Source organism: Dendrobates tinctorius, unplaced genomic scaffold (genome assembly GCF_039654945.1).
Source record: "Dendrobates tinctorius isolate UK_male_01 unplaced genomic scaffold, ASM3965494v1 ptg000069l, whole genome shotgun sequence".
NCBI classification, from domain to species: Eukaryota; Metazoa; Chordata; class Amphibia; order Anura; family Dendrobatidae; genus Dendrobates; species Dendrobates tinctorius.
This window is the reverse complement of record NW_027361737.1, coordinates 21,918,643-21,944,950: the sequence shown is the minus strand read 5'-3', so window position 1 is coordinate 21,944,950 and position 26,308 is coordinate 21,918,643. Positions and strand designations below refer to the sequence as shown.

Genomic DNA, 26,308 nt, shown 5'->3' with positions numbered 1-26,308 from the left:
TCAGAACAGCTGGTACCACCAAGGACAGAGAACTCCAGAAGGCCAACTAAGCAGTTTACCCCTTGCAGCACCAGAGCAAAGAAAGCCAGAACTGCTAATAGGATGGTGACACCGTTCTACCTACCACAGGTGTGTGTCACCAGACGCTGCGATCGTCTGACCCCACTCTGTTGCAGTATCCCAGTGACACACTCGCAGCATGCTGCATTTGTTTTCTCATGCTGAATCACCATGAGAAAAAAATGTGCTCTGCCTCATTGAATCACATTGATAAAAATTTGGATTGCACTTGTCCGACTATTCGCTCGTGTGAGCGATTCCTAACACAGAGGCTACAGAAGGCAAAGGCAAACGGTGCACAATTTTGCAACAAAACCCAGATGCAAAAATAGTTTTTAGCCCCAATTACATGTATTTAAGCTTAAAGAAAAAATAATATATTGTTCATAACAGTGGACTACTTTTTTTTTTTTTTTGCACTAGACGGATTCACACGTCTGTGCAGTACACTATAAGGTTCTAGCCACAGGGTACAAACAAGATGTCTCCACAGATGTCAGTGAGTCCATACAATGAATGGCCACGCAGCAGAGTTGTGTCCTTTTTATTGAGCTGATGTTTTGCTGTTATTTTCATGTTTCTATGTACTGTAGGTACACTCCTCTTGTAAAGAACTTTTGCCAAAAAGGTGTCCGCTTGGACAGTGCAAAGTGTCAGTAATTCCACCAACGGCCCTCAACAGCATTGACTCCGATGGTATGTGTGTTACACCTCGTACATTGGATTGGAGTTTGTATCTAATATGTCACCGTAAAGCATGCTCTTTGATATTGTCATCTCCAGGGTTCTGGAAGGCCACGTGTCCCCCGTCCTGCACTAGTCCTCTGCTTGTTTTTGTAAATTCAAAGAGTGGAGATAACCAAGGAGTGAAATTCCTGCGACGGTTCAAACAGCTGCTCAACCCGGCTCAAGTGTTTGACCTGATGAATGGAGGGCCTCATCTAGGGTGAGACTGAAGCCCCCATACACTTTAGATAGCTATCAGCCCCACGATAGTTCAGCCAATCATTCGGGTGAGAGCTATCACCCCTGACTCTCCCATACACAGGAGCAAGGGCTTGCTGTGCCCTGCTTCCTATAAGAGAGCCTCTTCTAGAAATTTCTGGCAGTGGCTTATCTTTTAGAGAATTAAAGCAATAGCCGTCTGAAATCAGACGTGCCCCATGCTTCTGTCCTCTGACACCATCATTTGGGGGGGTGGAGAGTCGGGGGTCGCTGAACACATTAGACTGCAGCAGGAACCTACTGATATCAGTGTGGTTGACTGACATTAGTCTAATAAGTAACTTTTTAACCCTTTTCTCATACTTTTTTTTTCTACTTTAGATTTTTTTATATATATAAATTAATGTGCTGTTTTTTTTCCCCTTTTAGTTTACGCTTGTTTCAAAAGTTTGACACCTTCAGAATATTGGTGTGTGGCGGTGATGGTAGCGTGGGCTGGGTCCTTTCTGAAATAGATACCCTTAATCTTCATAAACAGGTATGTATACATACAGGGGTTTTCTGAGTCGTGTCATAAAATGCATACATCCAGGAATAATGACAGAAGAAGCTGTTCTGACCGTTTTATTCCCCTGGCTCTCCGGTCCTCTTGATGATCATATCTTTACCTGACTGCAGTAATTTCTTCCTGTGTACCCCATGTTGGCACTGAGGCCAGTGATTGGCTGCAGTGGTCACATGCAGTAAGCAAAATGTAATTACTGTAGTCAAGTAAACAGATGACTGGTGGCAGCTTTATTAAATAGTACACGCAAAACGCCAGTGTCAACGTCTACAGTGATGAGGCGACTCCGGGATGCTGGCCTTCAGGGCAGAGTGGCAAAGAAAAAGCCATATCTGAGACTGGCTAATAAAAGGAAAAGATTAATATGGGCAAAAGAACATGGACATTGGACAGAGGAAGATTGGAAAAAAGTGTTATGGACAGAAGAATCCAAGTTTGAGGTGTTTGGATCACACAGAAGAACATTTGTGAGACGCAGAACAACTGAAAAGATGCTGGAAGAGTGCCTGACGCCATCTGTCAAGCATGGTGGAGGTAATGTGATGGTCTGGGGTTGCTTTGGTGCTGGTAAAGTGGGAGATTTGTACAAGGTAAAAGGGATTTTGAATAAGGAAGGCTATCACTCCATTTTGCAGCGCCATGCCCAACCCTGTGGACAGCGCTTGATTAGAGCCAATTTCATCCTACAACAGGACAATGACCCAAAGCACACCTCCAAATTATGCAAGAACTATTTAGGGAAGAAGCAGGCAGCTGGTATTCTATCTGTAATAGAGTTTCCAGCGCAGTCACCAGATCTCAACCCCATTGAGCTGTTGTGGGAGCAGCTTGACCGTATGGTACGCAAAAAGTGCCCGTCAAGCCAAACCAACTTGTGGGAGGGGCTTCTGGAAGCATGGGGTGAAATGTCTCCAGATTACCTCAGCAAATTAACTGCTAGAATGCCAAAGGTCTGCAATGCTGTAATTGCTGCAAAGGAGCATTCTTTGACGAAAGCAAAGTTTGAAGGAGAAAATTATTATTTCAAATAAAAAACTTTTTTTTTCGAACCTTGTCAATGTCTGGACTAGATTTTAAATTCGTTTGGCAACTCATTTGATTAATAAAAGTATGAGTTTTCATGGAAAGCACAAAATTGTCTATATATATATCCATTCTGTTACTACGAAGAAGAGGCCATGATGACATAGTCCTTATTGTTATTTTTCAGTGCCAGTTAGGAGTCTTGCCATTAGGCACTGGAAATGACTTGGCCCGTGTCCTTGGCTGGGGCTCTGCGTGTGATGATGACACTCAACTCCCCCAGATTCTGGAGAAACTTGAAAGAGCTGGCACTAAAATGCTGGATAGGTGAGTTTGAGGAATTTGTTGTATTGTGTTGTGTTTTTTTTTGTTTTTCTCTTTTGGTTTTCCTTAACAGATTCTCAATCTGTAAGGCATTTATGGGTTTGAATTTTGTAGGTGGAGCATCATGGTGTATGAGACCAAACTTCCAGCTCAGGCCCCCGATCCTTGTACAGCCACAGAGTCCAGTGAGGACTGTGAAGTGAGTGTTCACTGTTGTCCTGTGGTTCTTCTCTGTAGTATGGATTATTCGATCTCTCTTTCATTTACTCTATCCAGGTGCAGCAAATCTTGGGCTATGAAGACTCTGTTGCTGCTCATTTATCACAGATTCTCAGCTCAGACCAGCATTCGGTGGTGATTTCATCAGCCAAGTAAGCGTCACTAAAGAATTGTGATGCCAGATAGTGTCATGTTTAAGAGCTGATAAACTAAGGCAGGCCTTTATAACCGCCACATGCTCAACCATCGGGTACCAATATGAAAGAATATCATCAAAATAAACACAAGACAGCATTAAAGCTGGCCATGCACCTGAGATAACTAACAGGCAAATGCTCTTTCAGCAGACGACTATCTCCCTCTCAACTCCCTCATACACATGAGCACTTTGTTCGGCCAAAAATTCATGTGATTTCAACAGGGCAAAAGGGGTAAGTTGCTGCCAGATGACTCTGGCAGCAGCTTTATCTGTCCTGAAAGAAAAAGATCAGCCGTTGAAATTCTTGTGATCCGATTCTTCTCCCATTATTATCTGTCGATGAGTGGGGGAGCATTGAGAGAACCCCAGACACATTAAATAGTCTGACTGTGGCTCCGAATTTGGCGGGTTTGGCCAACTGTCATCTAATCTGTACGGAAGTTTTAAATTTGGCCAGACTTACACAGTGATTTAAAGTGCACGGAGCCAATTCAGCAAAGCTTTTACGCCAGTAAACTGGCATTAAAATTTTGAAACGCCACACAATGTTTGTGCAAAAATGTGACTTTTGGTGTGTGTTTTTTTTTTTTTTAACTCAGTTTGAATCGACTACGCTGAAATAGGCAGAGCTGGACAGGAGTCAGCACAGAGAGTGGTCGCACCAGCTCATGCAATTCATGAAGAATGCCAGTGTTTGGACTCCAAAAAATGTTTCTGCAGTCACTAACTAGAATAACGTTTCAAGCGAGGCGCAAGGAGACGCACACCACTGAGAAGAAGAGCCAAATTCACTAATTGCAGCTCTCCTCTTTATGAATCTGAAACTCCCATCTCCAGAGAGCCCTTCATTAAGACTGGTGTGCGCTAGGCCAGGCTTAACAATCGGCCCCATAGTCTATGTCACATTCCGCTTGTCCACAACTGGCCTTCAGTTGCACTTCCACAAATGCTAAAATACAGGTTCCCCTAAGGCTGGGTTCACACGTAGTGGAACTCTCGCGGAAATTACCGTGAGAATTCCGAATTCCATTCCGCGGGAAAATTGCATTTTAAATTCCCGTGATTTTCCCACAGAAAAACTAGCATTTTGCAAGCGTAATTAGCTTGCAGAATTGCTAGCGTTTTCCAAGCGATCTGTAGCATCGCTTGGAGAACTGATTGACAGGTTGGTCACACTCGTCAAACATAGTGTTTGACGAGTGTGACCAACTTTTTACTATTGAGGCCGCCTATGCGGTATCAATAGTAAAAGATAGGATGTAAAAAATAATAATAAAAAAAAAAATATATATATTGTTATTCTCACCTTCCGGCGTCCCGCGCAGCCTTCCCGCCTCTCTCCACGCTCCCGGTCCCAGTAGTCCTTTGCGCGAATTACCGCGATGACGTCCGTTCTTGCGGTCATTCGCGATGACGTCGTGCGAATGACTGCGAGACTTCGTGATCCCGCGAGAACGGACGTAATCGCTCGCAAAGGCTTACTGGGACCAGGAGCGTGGAGAGAGGCGGGAAGGCTGCGCGGGATGTCGGAAGGTGAGAATAACAATATATTTTTTTTATTATTATTTTTTACATTCTATCTTTTACTATTGATGCCGCATAGGCAGCCTCAATAGTAAAGTTGGTCACACTCGTCAAACACTGTTTGACGAGTGTGACCAACCTGTCAATCAGTTCTCCAAGCGATGCTACAGATCGCTTGGAAAACACTAGCAATTCTGCAAGCTAATAACGCTTGCAAATGCTAGTTTTTCCGCGGGAATTTAAAATGCGATTTTCCCGCGGAATGGAATTCCGGAATTCTCGCTGTAATTTCTGCGAGAGTTCCGCTACGTGTGAACCCAGCCTTACTGTCAGCTCAACAACTATCTCTCTCGACTTCACCTTACACATGAACGATTTGCTTGGCTGAGCTTTCATATGTTCTCTATAGGGAGATACTGGCAGGGGCGCAAAGGGATCGCGTGAAAAGAAGTCAAAACTCTCTTTAATAAAATTCTTATCTAAAGGTGGGAGACTCCACATGCACAGTAGAAATTGGCAATTTCGATGGCTTTTATCTATTTTGTGTGGGCTCGTAAAGGTGTCAGAAAGTCTGAGTTCACTCTGTGTGACTGCAGGCTGTTGAATCATGACAGTGTGCAACACACTTTTGAGATTCCCCTGTAATCACAGCACCAGTGCACATCACAGCATGTCCACGATTTGCATACTTGTGGTCACATGCTGATTTGATTCTCCTGTGCTTCCCTAAATGTTCTAATGAGACAAGTCAGCATGGACATCAGGTCTGTAAATCGTGTACGTATAGTCACATGACCACACATTCGCACTGTGAATACATCAGAAGCGTGACAATGTGATCATTACACACTGTAAAGATTCAGTAGTCTACAATCACATAGATTGCAAACATTTTTCTTTTTCAGGCCAAAAACCCCTTTAACACATGCAGCTTCCATTTTAACCTGCTGTAACTTGGACTAGATCACTGATATAGTCTTGGCCAAAAGACTTCGTACCAAAGACGTATCACATACTTGCATATCGACCTCTGAAGTGCTTCTCTGTTAGGAGCTATCAGATATGTTCTTGACCATAAAATCTCAGATTCGTCTTTGGTATGAGGTAAATGGGAAAAGCTTTAGCTAGTTCTTTCATAGAAATGGCATTCATGCTATTTATTAACAACGTTATTGTGCTAAACTTATTTGTTCTTTTAGAGTCTTGTGTGAAACGGTAAAAGATTTTGTTGCACGTGTCGGGAAAGCCTATGAGAGAATGACCGAGAGCTGTGAAGAATCGGAAACCATGGCAGGAAAGGTACGTCGTTGTTCTACCATAAGACCTCGTCATCCTATAATGTTACTGACCAGAGAAAGTCGTGTTTGGTGATGAGCCCACATCCTAATCTTGTAGTTTTCCCACACATCGACCAGTCCATCATCTGGGTTTCCATGATCGCTAAAGACATCTTTTTTTTCTGCAGTGCAATCTTCTGAGGGAAAAGCTAGATTCTCTCCTGAACACCTTAAATGAGGAGTCGCAGGCTACATCAGTTCTTTCTCAGCCCCCACCTACAATTAGTGAGGAGGTAGAGGAATCCTCCGAAACCGTGGCCTGCCTGACGGCTATCTCTCCTTCCCCTGGACGACAACTGACTTTTCGACCACGGGAGCAGCTTATGCTAAGAGCCAACAGCCTTAAGAAAGCAATCAGACAGATAATAGAGCAGGCAGAGAAAGGTAAATCAGAAATATCTAGAATCACAACGGGTGGAAATCTGGTACATAGAAGTAATATGTCCATTCTCTATGGAATGTGGTCGAGTAGATCTTGTGTCTATGGTTGAAGTTTATCATTGTGCATCCAGGTCTCTTGTGCTATTTATTTTCGGAGGTTGTCACGTTCACAGTGTTGGATTCTTTCCTTTCAGCTGTTGATGAACAGAATGCGCAGACTCCAAGTAGTGAAGATTTTCTTTTGCCTTTTGCTACTGAGGATGGCAAGGAACACATCATTACAAGTACTGTGATTGTGCATAGCGGGAACGCGTTGCCAAGGATAAGAGGATCGAGTAGAGGTATTTCTTTTACTTTTATGGTTAATGTTTTTTGCCCTATTGCATTATTTCCCTGCCATATTGTGTATAAATATGTGATTCTTCAGATATTGTATTAGTCAGTGCCTGATGAAGAGACCTGAGTAGTTTTGAAAGCTTGCAATTTGTTACCATCTTTTCAGTTAGCCATTAAAAGGTATCAACCACTGAGGACTCTCAAATCTAAATGTTTTTTGCACTGGCTTGTTTAGGGTAATTGAAGCACCACTCCAGTATTTTATTTTTTATTTCACCCCTGGAGTGGTAATGTGTGTTCCCTGACTGTAGTAAAACACCAGTCTCCGTCTTCTGCTGTTCTAAGTGCTGCTTCAGTCCCGTTTTGCAAGTTGCGACCTGCTGGATCGCTTTAGTGTTTGCTGGTTGGACCGGAAGTAACTTCTCAATGCAAGAGCCGGATTGAAGCTCTCATAGATTTATACTGGGAGCTAGTGACCGTTTATCTTTGACTCCTGGTAATTCATGATCTGCGATCACCGGATGGCGGAGCGGTCCCGGGAAGATCAGAAGATGGCGGTTGTTAAGTATTTTACTACAGGCAGGGAACAGACATTCGTGATACCGCTCCAAAGGTTAAATAAAAAAGCAAGCCAAAGTGACGCTTTAAAGGGAATCAGTCAGTATGCTCAATCTTCCTAGGCCGTCTATATGGGCATGTAGGTCATAGGAAGCTGAATAAAATGATTCCTTGATATCTGCGATCTGATGTCTTATTCCAAAGAAATCTACTTTTTTAAAAATATGTAAATGAGCACTTAAGAATATATGGGCCAGACACTGAGAATCTGCCTCCGGAGCTTATAATAAATCATAGACATTAGCAGAGGGAGACATGTAGATCAGAAGAGCAGACTGTCCGTTATTACATGTCTCAGACTGGTAACACCCCTTTCATTTAATATAATCTCTGGAGGCAGATACTTGGTGAGATCTATGTCCGGCTCATAGATCTTAACAGCTCATTTGCATGTAAGAAAAATGTGGATTTCTTTGAAATAAGGCCTCTTTCACACTTCAGTTTTTTACAATCAGTCACAATCCGCCAGGTTTTGAAAAAAACGGATCCTCAATTTTCTTTTGAGGATCCGTTTTTTTCCCCATTGACTTGCATTAATGGCGGATTGTGACGGATTGCTGTCCGTTGCATCCGTCTTTTGTGAGGATCCGGCAAAAGTTGCTGTCCGTCACCATCCTCAAAGATTTCAAAACGGAGCTTGCAACGTTTTTTTCTGTGGCGGATCCTCCAGACACTTATTTAACCCGAAATTCTTTCTGGGTGCCGGACAAAATCAATCTCTCTCTCTCTCTCTCTCTCTCTCACTCTGTCGCCTAATTGGGGGACACAGAACCTTGGGTGTTATGCTGCTGTCCACTAGGAGGCGACACTATGCATAATCTGAAAAAAGATTAACTTTGGCTCCTCCTCTGCAGTATACACCCCTGGACGGCGTCAGCCTTCTCCAGTTTTTGCTTAGTGTCGCAAGGAGGTACACCTTTTTTCTTCCGTTTTTTTCCTTTTTTCACGGAAATACAGATGAAGAAAAGTGGGTCTCCAGCGAGACTCCCGGCATGGCTCCCTCCTCGGTCCCCTATTAGGGGTACCCGGTTGAGGTTGAGGTGGTTTTTTTCCCCATGTCGCTCCCTCCCCAGTCCCTCGGGTCCTGGTTTGAGGTCGAGACCCCCCTCCTTCCCCAACACCCTTAAGGGGTCTGGGTTGAGGTCGAGGCGAGGATGAAGACCCCCTGACGGTGACAGACGCACCCTCCCTAATCCCCCGCAGGGGGTATTAGGTTGAGACGCCTCAGGTAGGGTCGGAGATCAGGCAGCATTCCGCAGCTTCCAGGGACCCCAGGCCGGCTGAGGGATCCTGTGGGGGCCGGGGGAGGGTGCGGACTGGATGGCACAGCAGAAACAGGGCTTTTGCTGCGTCCCTGTCTCTGCAGCAGCAGCGGCTCCATAGCCCTTCAGGGGCCCCCCATACAAAAACCGCTACCCCTGCTACCCCCACCGCTATCCAGTCGACCGTTCTGGGGGGGTCTGGTACAAATCCGCCCCCCCCCCGGACTACCGCGCCGCTCTGGAGCCCTCCTGGGCATCAGGCTTCAAATTTAGACCGCGGCTTCGGCCTAGCTGAAGCCGCCGCCTTTTCCCCGCCCCCCGGCCCGCCCCCCGGATGACCAAAATGACACACTGGAGTGTCATAGAAGGGGCGGATTGAGGCAGAAAGGGCGCGTTTTTACACAGCCCAGCGCGCCCTTTTCAGCTCTCCTCCCCCTCCTCCCTCTCCTCAGAGCCCCGGTGGCCATTTTTTCTGGATGAGATCCAGGAGAGAAGCATCACAGCGGTCTCCGGGGGGCACAGAACTTGGATCTGTCGGCGCTGGACCTAGGGGCACACCGGTGGGGTAAGCTCACAGCTGGGTTCTCATTACTCAGCTGTGAATCTATACTTCCTATAAGGCTTTCTGTGGGTTCCCTCTGCGTAGCCACCCCTGTACGATCCCTTATAGCCAGCCTCTGTGCACTATGCCGGGCTCAAGGAAGAGAACCAGGCAGGAATGTTTCTATGCATTCTGCACAGCCTGCAAAGCCACGCTCCCTATTGGCAGCACGTATCCGCACTGCCGGGTCTGCATCCAGAACTCTGGGTCAGAACCCCAGGGAGTCCCTACTGACGCTTCAGTGTCACAGGCCACGCCGGAATGGGCAACTCAGATGTCTCAGTCTATGTCACAGTCCATAGACAACCTAACTGCTACATTGCTGCAAGCTCTGCAGAGTCGGACCCCGGCTATGGACGGTACACAGCAAACGGACAGCTTGTCTCAGGAACATGCTGCTTCCGACTCTCACAGACGTAAGCGGACTCACAGGTCTCGATCACCTGAGTCGCACTATAGCACAAGGTCGTTCCCCTCTAGGGAGAGACAGCGTCATTCCAGGTCTCCTGGGCAGTCCCCTGCCACAGACAGACAGTGCAATTTACCACAGGGATCCCCCACCACAGAAGACCCCCGCCCCAGGTCGCCCTCCAGGGATCACCTTAGTGAGGCACAGGATTCGGAGGGCATCTGTGACTCCGACTCAGATAATGAAACGGTGAGGTCCGTGGTACCTTCTCCCCCTAGCAATACAGCGCTAGTTGAGGACATAATTTCTTCTATTCATCGGGTGCTAAAAATTCCAGAGTCGCCCCCGGAAGTCCCAAAACATAGGATTTGCTTCGAAAGTGTTCAAAAACCACCTAAGGTCTTCCCTAATCACGATGAGTTTGAGAAAATACTTACCAAACAGTTTGCGCAGCCTGACAAAAAATTCGCTAATCGCAAATATCTGGAAGCGAAGTACCCCTTCCCACAGGAAGACACCAAACAATGGGCAGGTCCACCTGAAGTGGACCCTCCGGTTTCTAGGCTAGCAGCGCAGACTTTACTCTCTCTGCCGGATAGCTCAACCCTCAGGGACGCAGCAGACCGGCAAGTAGAACGCATGGCTCGTTCTATTTTCGAAGCGGCAGGCGCCTCTCTGGGCCCTGCGTTTGCTTCAGTTTGGGCAGCCAAGGCCATCCTAGCTTGGGCCAAAAGACTACAGGAGGGTCTTCAGGCTTCAAATCCTGAACTCTCGGACCATGCGGTCCAGATGGCAGTGGTAGCAGACTACATGATTCATGCAGCCCTGGATTCCGCCAGAGGTGTAGCGGGAATAGCATCAAACGCCATCACGATCCGACGCATCCTCTGGCTGCGAGAATGGAAAGCGGATGCGGCCTCAAAGAAGTCCCTCACGCGACTTCCGTATTCTACTGGTAGACTTTTCGGCGAAAAGTTGGACACCATGATAGCCAATGCCACCGGGGGTAAGAGTACCTCTCTCCCTCAACTAAAACCGAAACGCACGTTCAAACGAAGAAACCAGACGCGATTCCGATCCTTTCGGAATTCCTCGGGCTGGTCCGTTTCGCGCCCAGTGCAAAACCGCAACCGTTCTCCACGCAGAGACAACCCACGGACGCAGCAGCGACCGGACAGGGCTTGGCAGTCGAAAGCAGGCCAAGCGAAACCCAAGGGAGGAAAACCTCAGAACTTCACTTCATCATGACTCGAGACCTCCGGAAGACACCCCACCAGTAGGCGGCCGACTTTTACTCTTTCAGCAAGTCTGGCTGCCTATTACAGAAGACAGGTGGGTCAGGGAAATAGTGTCTTCCGGATACAAGATAGAGTTCACTTCCGTTCCACCGAACCGGTTCTTCCTTTCTGTTCCTCCAACACCACCAGAAAAGGCTCGTGTCTTCCACCAAGCGGTTTCCTCTCTCCTTCAATCAGGAGTTGTGGTGCCGGTTCCCGCGAACGAGAGATTCCGAGGATTCTACTCAAATTTGTTTGTAGTCCCCAAGAAAGGAGGCGGCGTCCGACCCATACTGGACCTAAAACAGCTCAACAATTACGTACGGGTCCGTCATTTCCGCATGGAGTCCCTCCGGTCCATCGTTGCATCCATGGAGCAGGGAGAATTCCTCGCCTCCATAGACATACAGGATGCGTATCTCCACATACCAATTGCTCCCGCCCACCAAAGGTTTCTCAGGTTCGCGGTCAACCAAAACCACTACCAGTTTGTCGCCCTTCCGTTCGGACTCGCCACGGCTCCAAGAACGTTCACCAAAGTCATGGCGGCCACCATGGACGTCCTGCACTCAAGAGGCATTCTAGTCGTCCCGTACCTGGACGACCTCCTCGTCAAGTCTCCCACTTTCAAAGACTGCGAGGTCAGTGTCTCAATCACTCTAGACACTCTGAGTCGCCTGGGATGGCTAGTCAACCTACAGAAATCGTCGACCATCCCAACTCGGACTCTAACATTCCTGGGAATGGTATTCGACACCACCAGGGGCCTGGTGCTCCTTCCCAAGGACAAGACACTGGCCATCCGTCTGGGAGTTCGCACACTCCTTCGCAGTCCTCCTCGATCTCTCCGGTTTGCCATGAGAATCCTCGGCAGGATGGCAGCAGCAATAGAGGCAGTGCCATTTGCCCAGTTTCACCTCAGGGTCCTTCAGCTAGCCATACTCAGATCTTGGGACAGGAACCCCTTCTCCCTCGACAGGGAGTTCAGGTTGACGTCATCGACCAGGAGGTCCCTGCACTGGTGGCTCAAACCAACCTCGCTTACACGAGGGAAGCCATTCCTCTCAGGACAATGGAAGATCCTGACTACCGATGCAAGCCTGACAGGCTGGGGGGCGGTACACCTACATCACAGGGCACAGGGCAAGTGGTCACCGAGGGAAGTGACATTGCCCATCAATGTTCTGGAAATCAGGGCCATTCTCTTGGCACTGAGAGCCTTTTATCACTTGCTTGCAGCCTCGCACATACGGATACAGTCGGACAATGCCACGGCTGTGGCATACGTGAATCACCAAGGCGGGACCCGCAGTGCCCAGGCAATGAGAGAAGTGGCTCATATCCTCCGCTGGGCGGAAGACACAAGGTCGGTTCTTTCTGCGGTACACATTCCGGGTGTAGAAAACTGGGAAGCCGACTTCCTCAGCAGGCAAGGAATGGACTCGGGGGAGTGGTCTCTCCATCCCGAGATTTTTTACCAGATCTGTCAACGATGGGGAACCCCGGATGTGGACCTAATGGCATCCCATCTCAATGCCAAGGTTCCCAATTTCATGGCCAGGACACACGACCCGCGGTCGCTCGGAGCGGATGCCCTGGTCCAGGACTGGTCCCAGTTCCGACTCCTGTACATTTTTCCACCCCTCCCCCTAATAGCCAGGGTCGTGAGGAAGGTCAAGCAAGAGGGAGTTCCGACCATCCTCATCGCGCCAGACTGGCCCAGACGTACTTGGTACGCCGACATCGGCCAACTTACGGCAGACGCCCCCTGGCGTCTACCCGACCGCCACGACCTTCTGTCTCAAGGTCCGTTCTTCCACCAGAATTCAGGGGCCCTCAATTTGACGGCATGGCCCTTGAAACCTGGATTCTAACCCAGGCAGGTTTTTCACCGGCAGTCATTGCAACTATGATCAGGGCAAGGAAGCCTGCCTCTGCCAAGCTCTATTATCGTACCTGGAGAGCCTTCTTTTCTTGGTGCGAATCTCATGGACAAGTCCCACTCCCTTATTACCTCCCGAAGGTACTAGGTTTTCTTCAATCGGGCCTAGATGCCAAGCTATCCTTAAGTTCGCTTAAGAGTCAGGTGTCGGCGCTTTCAGTCCTTTTTCAAAAGCGCATTGCTATTAAACCGCAAGTAAGGACTTTCATCCAGGGAGTTTCCCGATTGGTTCCTCCCTACAAACGTCCGATGGATACGTGGGACCTCAATCTGGTCCTGACAGCATTGCAAGCTCCACCCTTCGAACCTCTTAGAGAAGTTCCACTCTCCATTCTGTCTCAGAAAGTGGTTTTTCTAGTGGCTATCACCTCGTTACGCAGAGTGTCGGAATTGTCAGCACTTTCCTGCAGACGACCTTTCCTAGCCTTTCACCAGGACAAGGTGGTTCTCCGCACGGTACCATCCTTCCTTCCGAAGGTTGTGTCCAACTTTCACCTTAACGAAGAGATTTCACTGCCTTCCCTTTGCCCGGTTCCGGTACATAGAGTGGAGAAGGCTCTGCATACGCTTGACCTAGTCAGGGCATTGCGGATTTACGTGTCCAGGACTGCACCTTTCCGGAAATCCGATTCCCTCTTCATTCTTACGGAAGGTAGTCGCAAGGGGTTGCCGGCTTCCAAGGCTACCCTTGCCAGGTGGATCAAGTCCACCATACATGAGGCCTACCGACTTAAAAGTTCCCCTCTTCCGGCCGGTATCACGGCACACTCTACACGGGCAGTAGGGGCCTCCTGGGCCATTCGGCATCAGGCTTCGGCACAACAAGTGTGCAAGGCGGCCACTTGGACTAGCCTACACACGTTTACGAAACACTACAGTGTTCATACCCAGTCCTCAGCGGATGCGAGCCTGGGTAGACTGGTTCTGCAGGCGGCAGTACCCCAAGTCTAGGGGACTGTCAGCACAATATTCGTCCACTGCTTCCCACCCAAGGACTGCTTTGGGACGTCCCAAGGTTCTGTGTCCCCCAATTAGGCGACAGAGTAAAGGAGATTTTTGTGTACTCACCGTAAAATCTCTTTCTCTTAGCCTTTAATTGGGGGACACAGCTCCCACCCTGTTGCCCTTACGGGCCGTTGTTTCCTGTTGAGTTCTCATATTGTTCTTGAGCTCGTACATAGTAGCCTTCTTACAGGCATGGTTATGTTATTTGGTTACGTTCCTCCTTATGCTTTGGCACAAAACTGGAGAAGGCTGACGCCGTCCAGGGGTGTATACTGCAGAGGAGGAGCCAAAGTTAATCTTTTTTCAGATTATGCATAGTGTCGCCTCCTAGTGGACAGCAGCATAACACCCAAGGTTCTGTGTCCCCCAATTAAAGGCTAAGAGAAAGAGATTTTACGGTGAGTACACAAAAACTCCTTTTTTCAGGATCCTTTTAAAGCGGATCCTGTGCCATCCGTTCGCATCAGTTGAGAACGGATCCGCTTGTCTGACTTTTTGGCGGATTTGAACTGATGCTAAAAAACTGAAGTGTGAAAGAGGCCTTAGACATGAGATCGCAAATAACAAGCAATCATTTTACTCAGTTTCCTATGTACTACATGCCCATATAGATGTCTTAGAAGGGTTCTTCCTACTCACAGAGCAGATAAAATTGCAGATGCCAAGTGATGATTAGGTGTTCCCTACATACATCATAGTTTTGTACACGTTTGTATTATCATCATCATCATCATCATCACAAGAGCGCTGTTGATTTCCAGAAAATGTACTCTCAAAGATTGCTGTTAAAGTCCCATCTTATTCAGTGGGAATTTCTCCTTCGCTTCATTGGGGGGCACAGGACCATGGGTGTATGCTTCCTCCAATAGGAGGCTGACACTAAGTGAATACAAAAAAGTTAGCTCCTCCTCTGCAGTATACACCTACCACTGGCTCCAGCCCGAACCAGTTCATGCTTGGTGTCCGTAGGAGGCACATGGGTCTGGTCTTCAGACCATAATTTTTTTATTTTATTTTCGATTCTATTTTTTTTTTAATTTTTAATTTTTTTTATTTTTACTACTTTTTCCAAGGATGACAGGGGTGACGGATCCTTTCAAGGGTCCAATCTCCCCAAACTAACAACAGGCGGGAACGTGGAGATTCGCCTGCATCGACCCCCTTCTGCACTGTGCAAGCCAGGCCTGGCCTATTTTAGGGACGACGGTTCTCTTCAGGACACTGATCTCCCCGCACCAGCAGCAGACGGGAACATGGAGTGTCGCCTCCGTGTACCCCCTTCTGAAGCCAGGCTACAGCCGGACAACAGCCCTGTCCCATCCTTGGGGAGTTAACCCCTAGGATGTACAGAGGCACCGCTGGTGTCCATGCAGACCCCACTGCATCACCACTGATAGAACAACGATGATGGAAGGAGGCGGACAGTCCCTCTCCACCTCCCTGACAAGGGGATGGTGGATTGAGAGTGCCTGCACTGTCCATTCTGCAGCCCCTGACCTGCAGGCATAGCGGTAACTCTGCTTCTTTCTTCCTCCGCTGCTCTTCTTCTACGGAGGTGAGTATATGGGTTGGTTGGGGGGCTGGGAGGGCTCCCACAGCGCGTCGCGGCTCCTGAGTATGGCCCCGGCCAGCGCTGGAAATTTAGTCCCAGGCTTCGGCCTGTTCTAGGCTGCAAACTGGTAGCTCTGCCCACAAGTGCATGTCATGCCTGCGGCCCCGCCCACCTGCTTGGCGCTTCTTGCTCAGTTCAAGAGTGACTTCCTGTATTCTAGCGGCCATCTTTAGTGGGGCAGGGTTGCGCCATCTTCCAGGCCACCTCCATTAGAAGCGACTCTCTGGACCTGTGGCACCGGATCCCCACCGCAAGCGCTGCCTAATCCAAGCGATTACCTGACAGCAAGGCTGCGACCCCAAGAGGACCGCTCACAGGGCTACAGGACCTTGGAAAAGAGCTGCACTGCCATATACCCACTGGCTCTCTTATGCAGAGCTGCGCTGGCAGAGCTGTGCTGCCTTATAGAACTGCGCTACTATATACCCATAGCCATCCCTGCAGTATATATTTGGACATTTAGCCATTTTTGTCCCATATTGGGCACGGGTACAGCATGTCTCTCCCTAAAGAGCATGCAAAAGGTCTTACAAAACACATACAGTGTTGTTCACTTCATGTACCCCCTGTCAGGCTGCATTACCGCGGGGACAGAATACTCCACTATGCGAAGCCTGTGACCCTGAACGTGCTTAGAAGCCCTCCGTCGTGACCAATCCCAGTGTACCTAGTCCCCCTGAGTGGTCTTTGTCACTGTCTCAGTCCATGGCTTCCCTATTTAAAGCGATTGAGTCTCCAGGGGTAGGGGCATCAGTCTGCCTGTCTTAGAGGGTTCCTCTACATCACAGGAACCGTTGGCCCCCAGGAGCCGTTCTCAGTCAAAGCAGACACAGGGATCTAGAAAACGGACCCATAACGTCTCCCGGTCCCTCTGGCACCTTGGCATCTGTGAGCTTCTTTTCTTGCTCACCCCTCATCGGGTTGGTAGCGAACAGAACTCTGAGTACGAGTCTGACGGGCCCCTCGACATGAATTCACCGGGTTATCAGGCGACAGTGGATTGTCTCATAGAGGTCGACAACCAGACTCTAAAGGTTAAAGAGGAATCTACCTGTACCCCGGATCACACGGTGTCCTTCAAAAAGACCAAAGGTCCTCATAGGGTGTTTGCCAATCACCCGAGTTCCAGGACATAGTCTAGCGTCATAGGGAGTGGCCAGACAAACGCTTCACAGGTCAGAAGCCTCTTGAGGCGAGATGTTATGATTGGGTCACCAAGGAGGAAAGTAAGACCAAGCTAAGCCACAGAAAACCAGAGAGGTTGGTAACTAAGCGGATGCAGACCCCTGATCCTATCCACACAACTAGCGGTAGCCGTGGAGTGTACCTACGATGATCCTAGACGCCTCGACACAGCCGGAGAACTAAATAACCCTAAAGCAAGAAAGGGGAAATCTAAACTGCCTCAGCGCAGACCCCAAAGGAATAGATAGCCCCAAACATATATTGTCGGTGAGACAAGATGAAAACACAAATGCAGGTAGGAAAATAGATTGAGCAAACGATGGGGCCCACACTAACTAGACAGGAAAGGAAAGACTCTGTCTGCAATCACGCAGGAAACCCTGCAAAAAATGCCCAACACGTCTGATGGAAAAATACTGAAGTCACTAAACTTCGCCCACTATATCAGCACTCTGGTATATTCTGAAAGCAGAGCAAAAAGAGTCCAATCTAATAAGGGACAAAAACAAACTGGCACAAGCAGTAGCATAAGGATGGAAATTCAGCACAGCCGGAGCTGGCTGAACACACAAAACTGAAATAGACAAAAACCAGATCAAACGTGAACAATAGCAAAAGAACACTTAGCTGAGCATGCAGGGACTGAGCTGGAAACTAAGACCTCAGGAGGCAGGAAAAAATCACCAGCAGGGATAGAGGGAGTCGGCCGTCTTAAATCCAGTCAGAAACTCCAGATCTCCAGTCATCCTCCTCATTATCAGGTGGCAGGCCTCTGTTAATTATATCAGCTCCATTACCTCCAGTAACCACCAGAGGGAGCCTGGAAAGAGAACTCGCGACCCCTCTGTCAATATAACCAGCTCCACTACCTTCACTAGTAACCAGAGGTAGGCCAGAAAGCGAATTCACAACAGTACCCCCCCTTGAGGAGGGGTCACCGAACCCTCATCCACGCCACCAGGCCGATCAGGATGGGCCCAGTGAAAAGCACAAACCAATCTATCGGCATGAATGTCAGAAGCAGAGACCCAAGAATTATCCTCCTGGCCATAACCCTTCCATTTGACCAAGTACTGGAGTCTCCATCTAGCCAAACGAGAATCCAGTATTTTCTCTACCTCATATTCCACATTGCCTTTAACCAATACAGGGTCAGGAGGCGCCGCCATAGGAACTACTGGCTCCACAAACCTCTTCAACAGAGATTTATGAAACACGTTATGGATCTTAAACGTAACTGGAAGAGCCAATCGAAATGAAACAGGATTAAGAATCTTCAAAATTTAATAAGGTCCAGTGAATCTTGGCTTAAACTTTGGAGATGCAACCTTCATAGGAATATTCTTTGACGACAACCAAACCACATCACCCACTTTTAAACCGGGGACCAATGGTCCTATGCCGGTTGGAAAACCGTTGGGCCTTTTCCTGATAGAGGGACAACTTATCCATCACTTGGTCCCAAATCTGCTGCATTCTCTACCACAGTGTCCACACTTGGGCAGGTCGAAGATTCCACTTGCCCTGAAGAAAATCGAGGATGAAACTCAGTTACAGAAAAAGGGCGACATCAAAGTGGCAGAACTAGCTCTATTGTTTAGCGCGAATTCGGCCAAGGGCAAAAATGAGACCCAGTCATCCTGATCAGCAGATATAAAACATCTCAAATAGGACTCCAAAGTCTGGTTTGTTCTCTCAGTCTGCCCATTGGTCTGAGGATGAAATGCAGAGGAGAAAGATAACTGAATTCCCGGTTTGGAACAAAAAACTCTCCAAAATCTGGAAACAAACTGGACTCCTCTGTCCGACACAATGTTCTCAGGAATCCCATGCAACCGAACCACCTGTTGTAAAAACAAGGGCACCAACTCTGAAGAAGATGGCAACTTTGGGAGTGGTACAAGATGGATCAGCTTAGAAAATCTATCACAAATCACCCAGATAACAGTCATTCTCTGAGAGACAGGAAGATCAGAAATAAAATCCATTGAGATATGGGTCCATGGCCTCTTGGGCACCGGCAGGGGCATCAACTACCCACTAGAACGAGAACAGGGTTTAGACCGAGAACAATTCCCACAGGACTGCACAAAATTCCTGACATCACGAGATAAGGCAGGCCACCAAAAAGACCGACGCACCAAATCTCTGGTACCAAAAATACCTGGATGACCAGCCAACGCAGAGCAATGAATTTCAGACATTACTCTCTTCCTCCACTGATCAGGAACATACAATTTTCCCATAGGGCAACGTTCAAGTTTGTCCTCCTGAAATTCCTCCAGGTCACGTCTCAAATCGGGTGAGATGGCAGAAAGAACTACACCCTCATTTAGAATGGTAGTAGGCTCGGTCACAATAAGAGAATCCGCAAAGAAACACCTAGAAAGGGCGTCCGCCTTGACATTCTTAGTGCCCGTAAGAAAAGAGACCACAAAATTAAACCGTGTGAAGAACAAGGCCCACCTAGCCTGTCTAGGATTCAAGCGTTTGGCTGATTCAAGATAAATCAAATTCTTGTGGTCGGTGAGGACCACAATTTGATGTCTAGCTCCCTCCAACCAATGTCTCCACTCTTCAAATGCCCATTTCATGGCCATCAATTCCCGATTCGCCACGTCATAGTTACGTTCAGATGGGGAGAATTTTCGAGAAAAGAAGGCACAGGGATTCATTTTAGAAGTCACCGGGTCTTTTTGGGACAAAACGGCTCCTGCACCAATCCCAGAAGCATCTACCTCCACCTGAAATGGGAGTGAGACATCAGGTTGCCGTAGAACCGGAGCAGAAGTGAATCTCCGCTTAGGCTCCTGAAATGCCGAGACTGCCTCTGGAGACCAATTCACCACATCAGCGCCCTTTTTGGTTAGATCCGTCAGTGGTTTGACAATACCAGAAAAATTACTTATAAATTTACGATAGAAATTAGGAAAACCCAAAAACTTCTGGAGAGCCTTCAAAGAAGTGGGCCTGTACCTTGGCCGGGTCCATTTCAATAGCCGACGGGGACAAAATAAATCCCAAAAATGAAATCCTCTGTACACCAAAGAGGCACTTCGATCCCTTAACATACAGGGAATTTTCCCTCAAAATCCGGGACACAGTCCGGACATGTTCCACATGAGAATCCCAATCACTGGAAAAGATCAAAATATCATCCAGATAAATGATCAAAAACTTATCCACAAAGTCCCTGAAAATATCGTTCATAAAAGATTGGAAGACAGAAGGGTCATTAGTGAGCCCAAAAGGCATCACCAGGTACTCAAAATGTCCCTCCGGAGTATTAAACGCCGTCTTCCATTCATCCCCATGCTTGATGCGAATAAGATTATACGCCCCCCTGAGCTCAAGCTTGGTAAACCAGCAGGCACTTTTAATTCTGGAAAATAAATCAGAAATCAGGGGTAACGGGTACTGATATTTAACAGTCATTTTGTTAAGGGAACGATAGTCAATACAAGGCCTTATTGAACCAACTTTCTTGGCCACAAAAAAACCCCTCAGCACCTAAAGGTGAATAGGATGGTCTAATATGACCTTTCTCCAACGACTCCTTGATATAAGATCGCATAGCATCATGTTCAGGTACCGATAAGTTGAAAAGCTGACCCTTGGGAAATTTATAACGGGCATTAACTCAATTGCACAGTCATAACTCCTATGAGGAGGCAAAGACGCAGACTTACTCTCACTAAATACATCAGAAAAATCAGCCAAATAATCAGGATTATCATGAGACTGGGGAGAGGTGAAGAAAACAGGAGTGTCACTAAGAACACACTGACAACCCCAACTCACCACAGACACAGATTTACAATCCAAAACAGGATTATGAGTTTGCAACCAGGGAAAACCCAGAACAATAGTATCATGCAAATTGTGCAACACCAAAAATTTACAATTTTCTTGGTGGTCCGGGGCGACCCACATTATCACCTGGGTCCAAAACGGGTTTATTCTCCGCCAAAGGAGTAGCATCAATACCCCTTAAAGGGATAGGAGTCCGCAGGGGTATCATGGGAAAACCACAACGTTTATCAAAGTCTAAATCCATCAGATTCAAAGCTGCTCCTGAATCTATAAAAGCCTTTGCGGAAAATGTAGACAAGGAGCAGATCAGAGTAATTGCCAAAAGGAACTTAGGTTGTACACTGCCCACAGCAAATGTGTGCGCAAAACGTTTTTCTCGTTTAGGGCAGACAGAAATAGTATGAGAGGCATCTCCACAGAAAAAAAACAGCTTATTTCGCCTTCTAAACTCCTGACGTTGTGCCCTAGACAAAACCCCATCACATTGCATGGGTTCAGACGTTCGTTCAAAAGGAGGCAACGCCTCTCGTGTAGTTTTACGCTCACATAAACGCCTATCATCTTGAATGGCTAACGACATAGAATCATCAAGACCAGATGGAACAGGAAATCCCACCATAACATCTTTTACAGTTTCTGCCAAACCCTTCCGAAAGAACGCTGCTAAGGCACCGTCATTCCATGTAGTAAGGACCGCCCACTTTCGGAATTTTTGACAGTATAACTCTGCAGAATCCTGACCCTGGTTCAATGCCAATAGGGTTTTCTCGGCTTGATCAGTAGCATTAGGTTCATCATACAACAACCCCAAGGCTTGAAAAAATGCATCCACATTAGTCAGAATAGGGTCTCCAGGTGTCAGAGAAAAAGCCCATTCCTGGGGATCGCCGCGCAGCAAGGAGATGACAATTTTAACCTGCTGCACAGAGCTCCCCAATGAGTTAGGCTTCAAGGCAAGAAATAGTTTACAATTATTCTTAAAAGTCAAAAATTTAGACCAATCCCCAGAAAACACATCAGGAGTAGGGATTCTTGGTTCAACAGCAGATGATTGAGCGAGATAGGTGGAAATTCCCCGCACTTCAGCAGCGAGCTGCTCAACATGATCAGACAATTGCTTAATCTCAATTAAAGAAAAAAATCCTACGGCCCCAGAGAAAAAGAGGAAAAAATATATATATAAAAAAAAATTCTGCCACTGCAGACCCCTGATCCTATCCACACAACTAGCAGTAGCCGTGGAGCGTACCTACAATGATCTTAGATGCCTCGACACAGCCGGAGAACTAAATAGGCCTAAAGCAAGAAAGGGGAAATCTAAACTGCCCCAGAGCAGTCCCCAAAGGAATAGATAGCCCCCAAACATATATTGTCGGTGAGACAAGATGAAAACACAAAAGCAGGTAGGAAAATAGACTGAGCAAACGATGGGGCCCACACTAACTAGACAGGAAAGGAAAGACTCTGTCTGCAATCACGCAGGAAACCCTGCAAAAAATGCCCAACACCTCTGATAGAAAAATACTGAAGTCCCTAAACTTCGTCCACTATATCAGCACTCTGGTATATTCTGAAAGCAGAGGAAAAAGAGGCCAATCTAATAAGGGACAAAAACAAACTGGCACAAGCAGTAACATAAGGATGGAAATTCAGCACAGCCCCAGCCGGAGCTGGCTGAACACACAAAACTGAAATAGACAAAACCAGATCAGATCAAATGTGAACAATATCAAAAGAACACTTAGCTGAGCATGCAGGGACTGAGCTGGAAACTAAGACCTCAGGAGACAGGAAAAAAATCACCAGCAGGGATAGAGGTAGTCCGCTGTCTTAAATCCAGTCAGAAACTCCAGATCTCCTGTCATCCTCCTCATTATCAGGTGGCAGGCCTCTGTTAATTAGATCAGCTCCATTACCTCCAGTAACCTCCAGAGGGAGCCCGGAAAGAGAACTCGCGACCCCTCTGTCAATATAACCAGCTCCACTACCTTCACTAGTAACCAGAGGTAGACCAGAAAGCGAATTCACAGCAGCGAGATACCCTTTCTCTTCTGTTCTCCGTAACCACTGGTTGGAATCCCCTCCAGTGGATCCACCCATATCTTGCTTGGCCTCCAAAACCCTCCTATCCTTGCCAGACAGATCCTCCATTAAAGATCCCATGGACCGCCTGATAGACATTCTTGCCCGTTCGGTCTTTGAGGCTTTGGGCGAGGCACTCTCTCCCTCCTTCGCCACGACATGGGTAGCTAAAGTCATGGTATTCTGGGCAGATTCTCTGAAAAGGGCCATACAGAGTAGTGATCTTCCCTCCGGAGGCAGCGGATCTGGCCAATCAGATCTCTTTGGCCGGGGACTAATTGGTAAAGATATCCCTGGACATGGCTAACTGCACTGCGCTTGCGGCATTAAACGCTGTATCTATCAGACGGGCGCTATGGCTCAGGGAATAGAGAGCATACTCTACATCCAAGAAGTCCCAAACCTCTCTGCCTTACCAGAGCGGTCATTTGTTCGGAGAGAAGCTGGATCAGCTTATCTCAGATGCCACAGGTGGGAAGGGTAAGTCTCCCCCCAGCAGAAAGTTAGGCGACCTTTTCGCCGCCAGCAGCAGACATGTTTCCGGTCTTTTCGCAGCAATCCCGGTTGGTCCTCCATGGCCAACTCGTCTGGTTCGGGACGCTCCACACAGGGGTCCTCAGGTCTCGTACAAAACCAACCAGTCGTGGAAGCAGTCCAGATCCAAGGGATTCAGGTCCCAGAGATTCTCGGCCAAATGACTTGTGGAATTGTCCTGTTAACACTAGCAGAGTAGGCGGTTGTCTACTCCGGTTTCACCTTGTCTGGCTCTCTGTCGTTCACGACGAATGGGTCAGGGACTTGGTGTCCTTTGGATACAAAATAGAATTTGCTTCTCGCTCCCCGACACGGTTCTTCCCCTCTCGTCTCCCCCAAAGTGGAGGCGTGGGCTCGGTCTTTTTACCAAGACTTCGATTCACTCCGTCAAGACGTGGTTATTACTCCGGTTCCAGAAAACAAGAGGTTTGAAGAGTTCTACTCAACCTGTTTGTGGTTCTGAAGAAGGATGGAACAGTGAGGCCCATCCTAGACCTAAAGCTCATAAACAAATTTATCATGGTCTGGCACTTCAGGATGGAGTCCCTCCGTTCCGTCATCTCCTCGATGGAGAAGGGGGAGTTCTTAGCTTACATCGACATCCGGGATGCTTACCTTCATATTCCGATTTTTCCCTCTCACCAGAAGTTCCTGCGCTTCGCCGTCCCCGAGGAACATTTCCTGTTCACAGCCTTGTCCTTTGGCCTTGCCATCGCCCCCAGGGTGTTCACAAAGTTCATGGCGGCCGTCATGTCCATTCTGCACTCTTGGGGAATGGTTGTTTTGCCATATCTAGATGACCTCCTGATCAAGGGGCCGTCCCTCCAGGCCTGCACGGAGTGCGTCCGCATCATGTTGAATACGCTTTCTCGCATGGGGGGGCTGATAAACTTGAACAAGTCTTCCCCCGTTCCAGCTCAGCAGATTTCCTTTTTAGGGATGACCCTGGACACCTCCCAAGGGTTGTTGATTCTCCCTCGAGACAAGGTCTTAACCCTTCAACAGGGAGCCCAGGCAGTTCGTCGCCCATTTCCTCATTCCATCCAATTCGGCATGGGGGTCCTGGGAAAAATGGTTGCAGCGATGGAAGCTGATCCCTTCGCACAGCTACACCTCCGTCCTCTGCAGCATGCACTTTTGGTAGGCTGTGACAGAAGCCCGTTCTCCCTCGACCGACTGTGCCGTTTTTCCCCACGGGTCAAGCAAGCGCTCAGGTGGTGGACGTTACAGTCTTCCCTTCTTCAGGGGTAATCCTTTCTCCCGGTCCACTGGCTGGTGGTCACTACCGACGCCAGCCTTCTTGACTGAGGAGTGGTCTTCCGTCACCACACTGCTCAGGGGCGTTGGTCACCTTGGGAGTCACTCCTTCTGATCAATGTCCTGGAGATTTCAGTGATTCGGTTGTCCCTGCGGCGGTTCCATCATCTCCTGGTGGGTCACCCCATCCGAATTCAGTCGGAATACGCCACGGCCATGGCTTACCTCAATCATTAGGGGGGGTACCTGCAGCAGGGTGGCAATGCGCCAGGTGGCACACATCCTCCGCTGGGCTGAGAGGAACCACCCAGTCATTTCGGCTGTTCACATCCCGGGTGTGGAGAACTGGGCTGCAGACTTCTTCAGCCATCAGTCAAGGTCTTGCTTCGGGAGAGTGGCCTCTCCATCCGGATGTTTTCCAGCAGATCTGCTATCGCTGGGGGACCCCGGACGTGGATCTAATGGCTTCAAGGTTAAACGCCAAGGTGCCCGAGTTAGTAGCTTGGTCCCGGGATCCAGAAGCCGTCGGGGTGGACACACTGGTTCTTCCGTAGAGTAAGTTTTGTCTTCCGTACATGTTTCCCCTGTTGCCGTTGCTTCCGAGGGTCATCAGGAAGATCAAAACGGAAGGGGTCCCAGTGATCCTGGTCGTTGTGGACTGGCCACGCCGGGTGTGGTACGCTGAGTTAGTGCAACTTCTCTCCGACGTCCCCTGGCGACTAACGGATCGACCGGACTTGCTGTCCCAGGGCCCAATTTGCCACCAGAACTGATGGGCTCTGTGTTTAACAGCCGGGCCGTTGAGTCCTGGGTCCTAACCCAAGATGGTTTCTTCCAAGAGGTGATTACCACAATGATTAACGCTCGGAAGCCTGTATCGGTTCGCATCTGTCACCGCAACTGGAAAGCCTTTTTTGCCTGGTACAGAGACCACGGTCGTCCTCCTCTGGTCTTTTCCATTCCCACTATTTTGGAATTCCATCAGACCTGTCTGGACTCGGGCCTAGCGCCGAGCTCCCTCAAGGGGCTGATCTCCGCCTTGTCCATCTTGTTTCAGCGCAGGATCGCTTCCAAGCCACAGGTGAGAGCTTTCATTCAGGGGGTCGCCCACGTGGTACCTCCCTATAGAGCGCCTTTGGACGCCTGGGACCTTAACTTGGTCCAAGTGTCCTACAGGAGTCTCCCTTCGAGCCGCTATAGGACGTCTCGCTAACGCATCTTTCATGCAAGGTCGCCTTCCTTGTCGCGGTAATGTCAATCAGGCAGGTTTCGGAGTTGGCTGCTCTGTCCTGTCGTGCTCTTTTCTGATTTTTCACCGGGACAGGGTGGTTCTCAGGCCGTCCCCGCCCTTCTTGCCAAAAGTCGTTTCCTCCTTTCACCTTAACGAGGACGTTGACCTACCCTTGTTTTGCCCGGCGCCGGTACACCATGTGGAGAAGGCTTTTCACACTCTAGATCTCGTTAGAGCTCTCAGAAGGTATGTCTCACGTACAGCATCTTTCCGTCAGACAGAATCGCTGTTCGTGCTCCCCCGAGGGCCGCAGGAAGGGACTAGCCGCTTCAAAGTCTACAATAGCCAGGTGGATTCGCTCGGCTATTCAAGAGTCTTAACACGTCAGAGGCAAGCCTATCCCAGCGGGGATCAAGGCACACTCCACTCGGTCGGTGGGCGCCTATTCCAGCGGGGATCAAGGCACACTCCACTCAGTCGGTGGGCGCTTCTTGGGCCATTCGGCACCAGGTGTTAGTGGAACAGGTTTGCAAAGCTGCGACATGGTCCAGCCTTCACACATTCTCA

The 26,308-nt window shown here is 48.5% G+C and overlaps 1 protein-coding gene across 4 annotated transcripts in view; it reads left to right on the top strand.

The window, feature by feature from the left end:
* The window catches only part of DGKD (diacylglycerol kinase delta), a 121,827-nt gene that overhangs the window by 70,531 nt on the left and 24,988 nt on the right, over positions 1-26,308 (top strand). For all 4 annotated transcript variants that reach the window (XM_073581169.1, XM_073581171.1, XM_073581170.1 and 1 more), the window contains 9 exons: positions 654-756; positions 844-1,006; positions 1,435-1,543; positions 2,781-2,920; positions 3,032-3,116; positions 3,194-3,288; positions 6,059-6,158; positions 6,325-6,580; positions 6,772-6,918. In XM_073581169.1, coding sequence (XP_073437270.1) covers positions 654-756; positions 844-1,006; positions 1,435-1,543; positions 2,781-2,920; positions 3,032-3,116; positions 3,194-3,288; positions 6,059-6,158; positions 6,325-6,580; positions 6,772-6,918 — 1,198 coding nt within the window. The remainder of the gene's footprint in view (positions 1-653; positions 757-843; positions 1,007-1,434; positions 1,544-2,780; positions 2,921-3,031; positions 3,117-3,193; positions 3,289-6,058; positions 6,159-6,324; positions 6,581-6,771; positions 6,919-26,308) is intronic.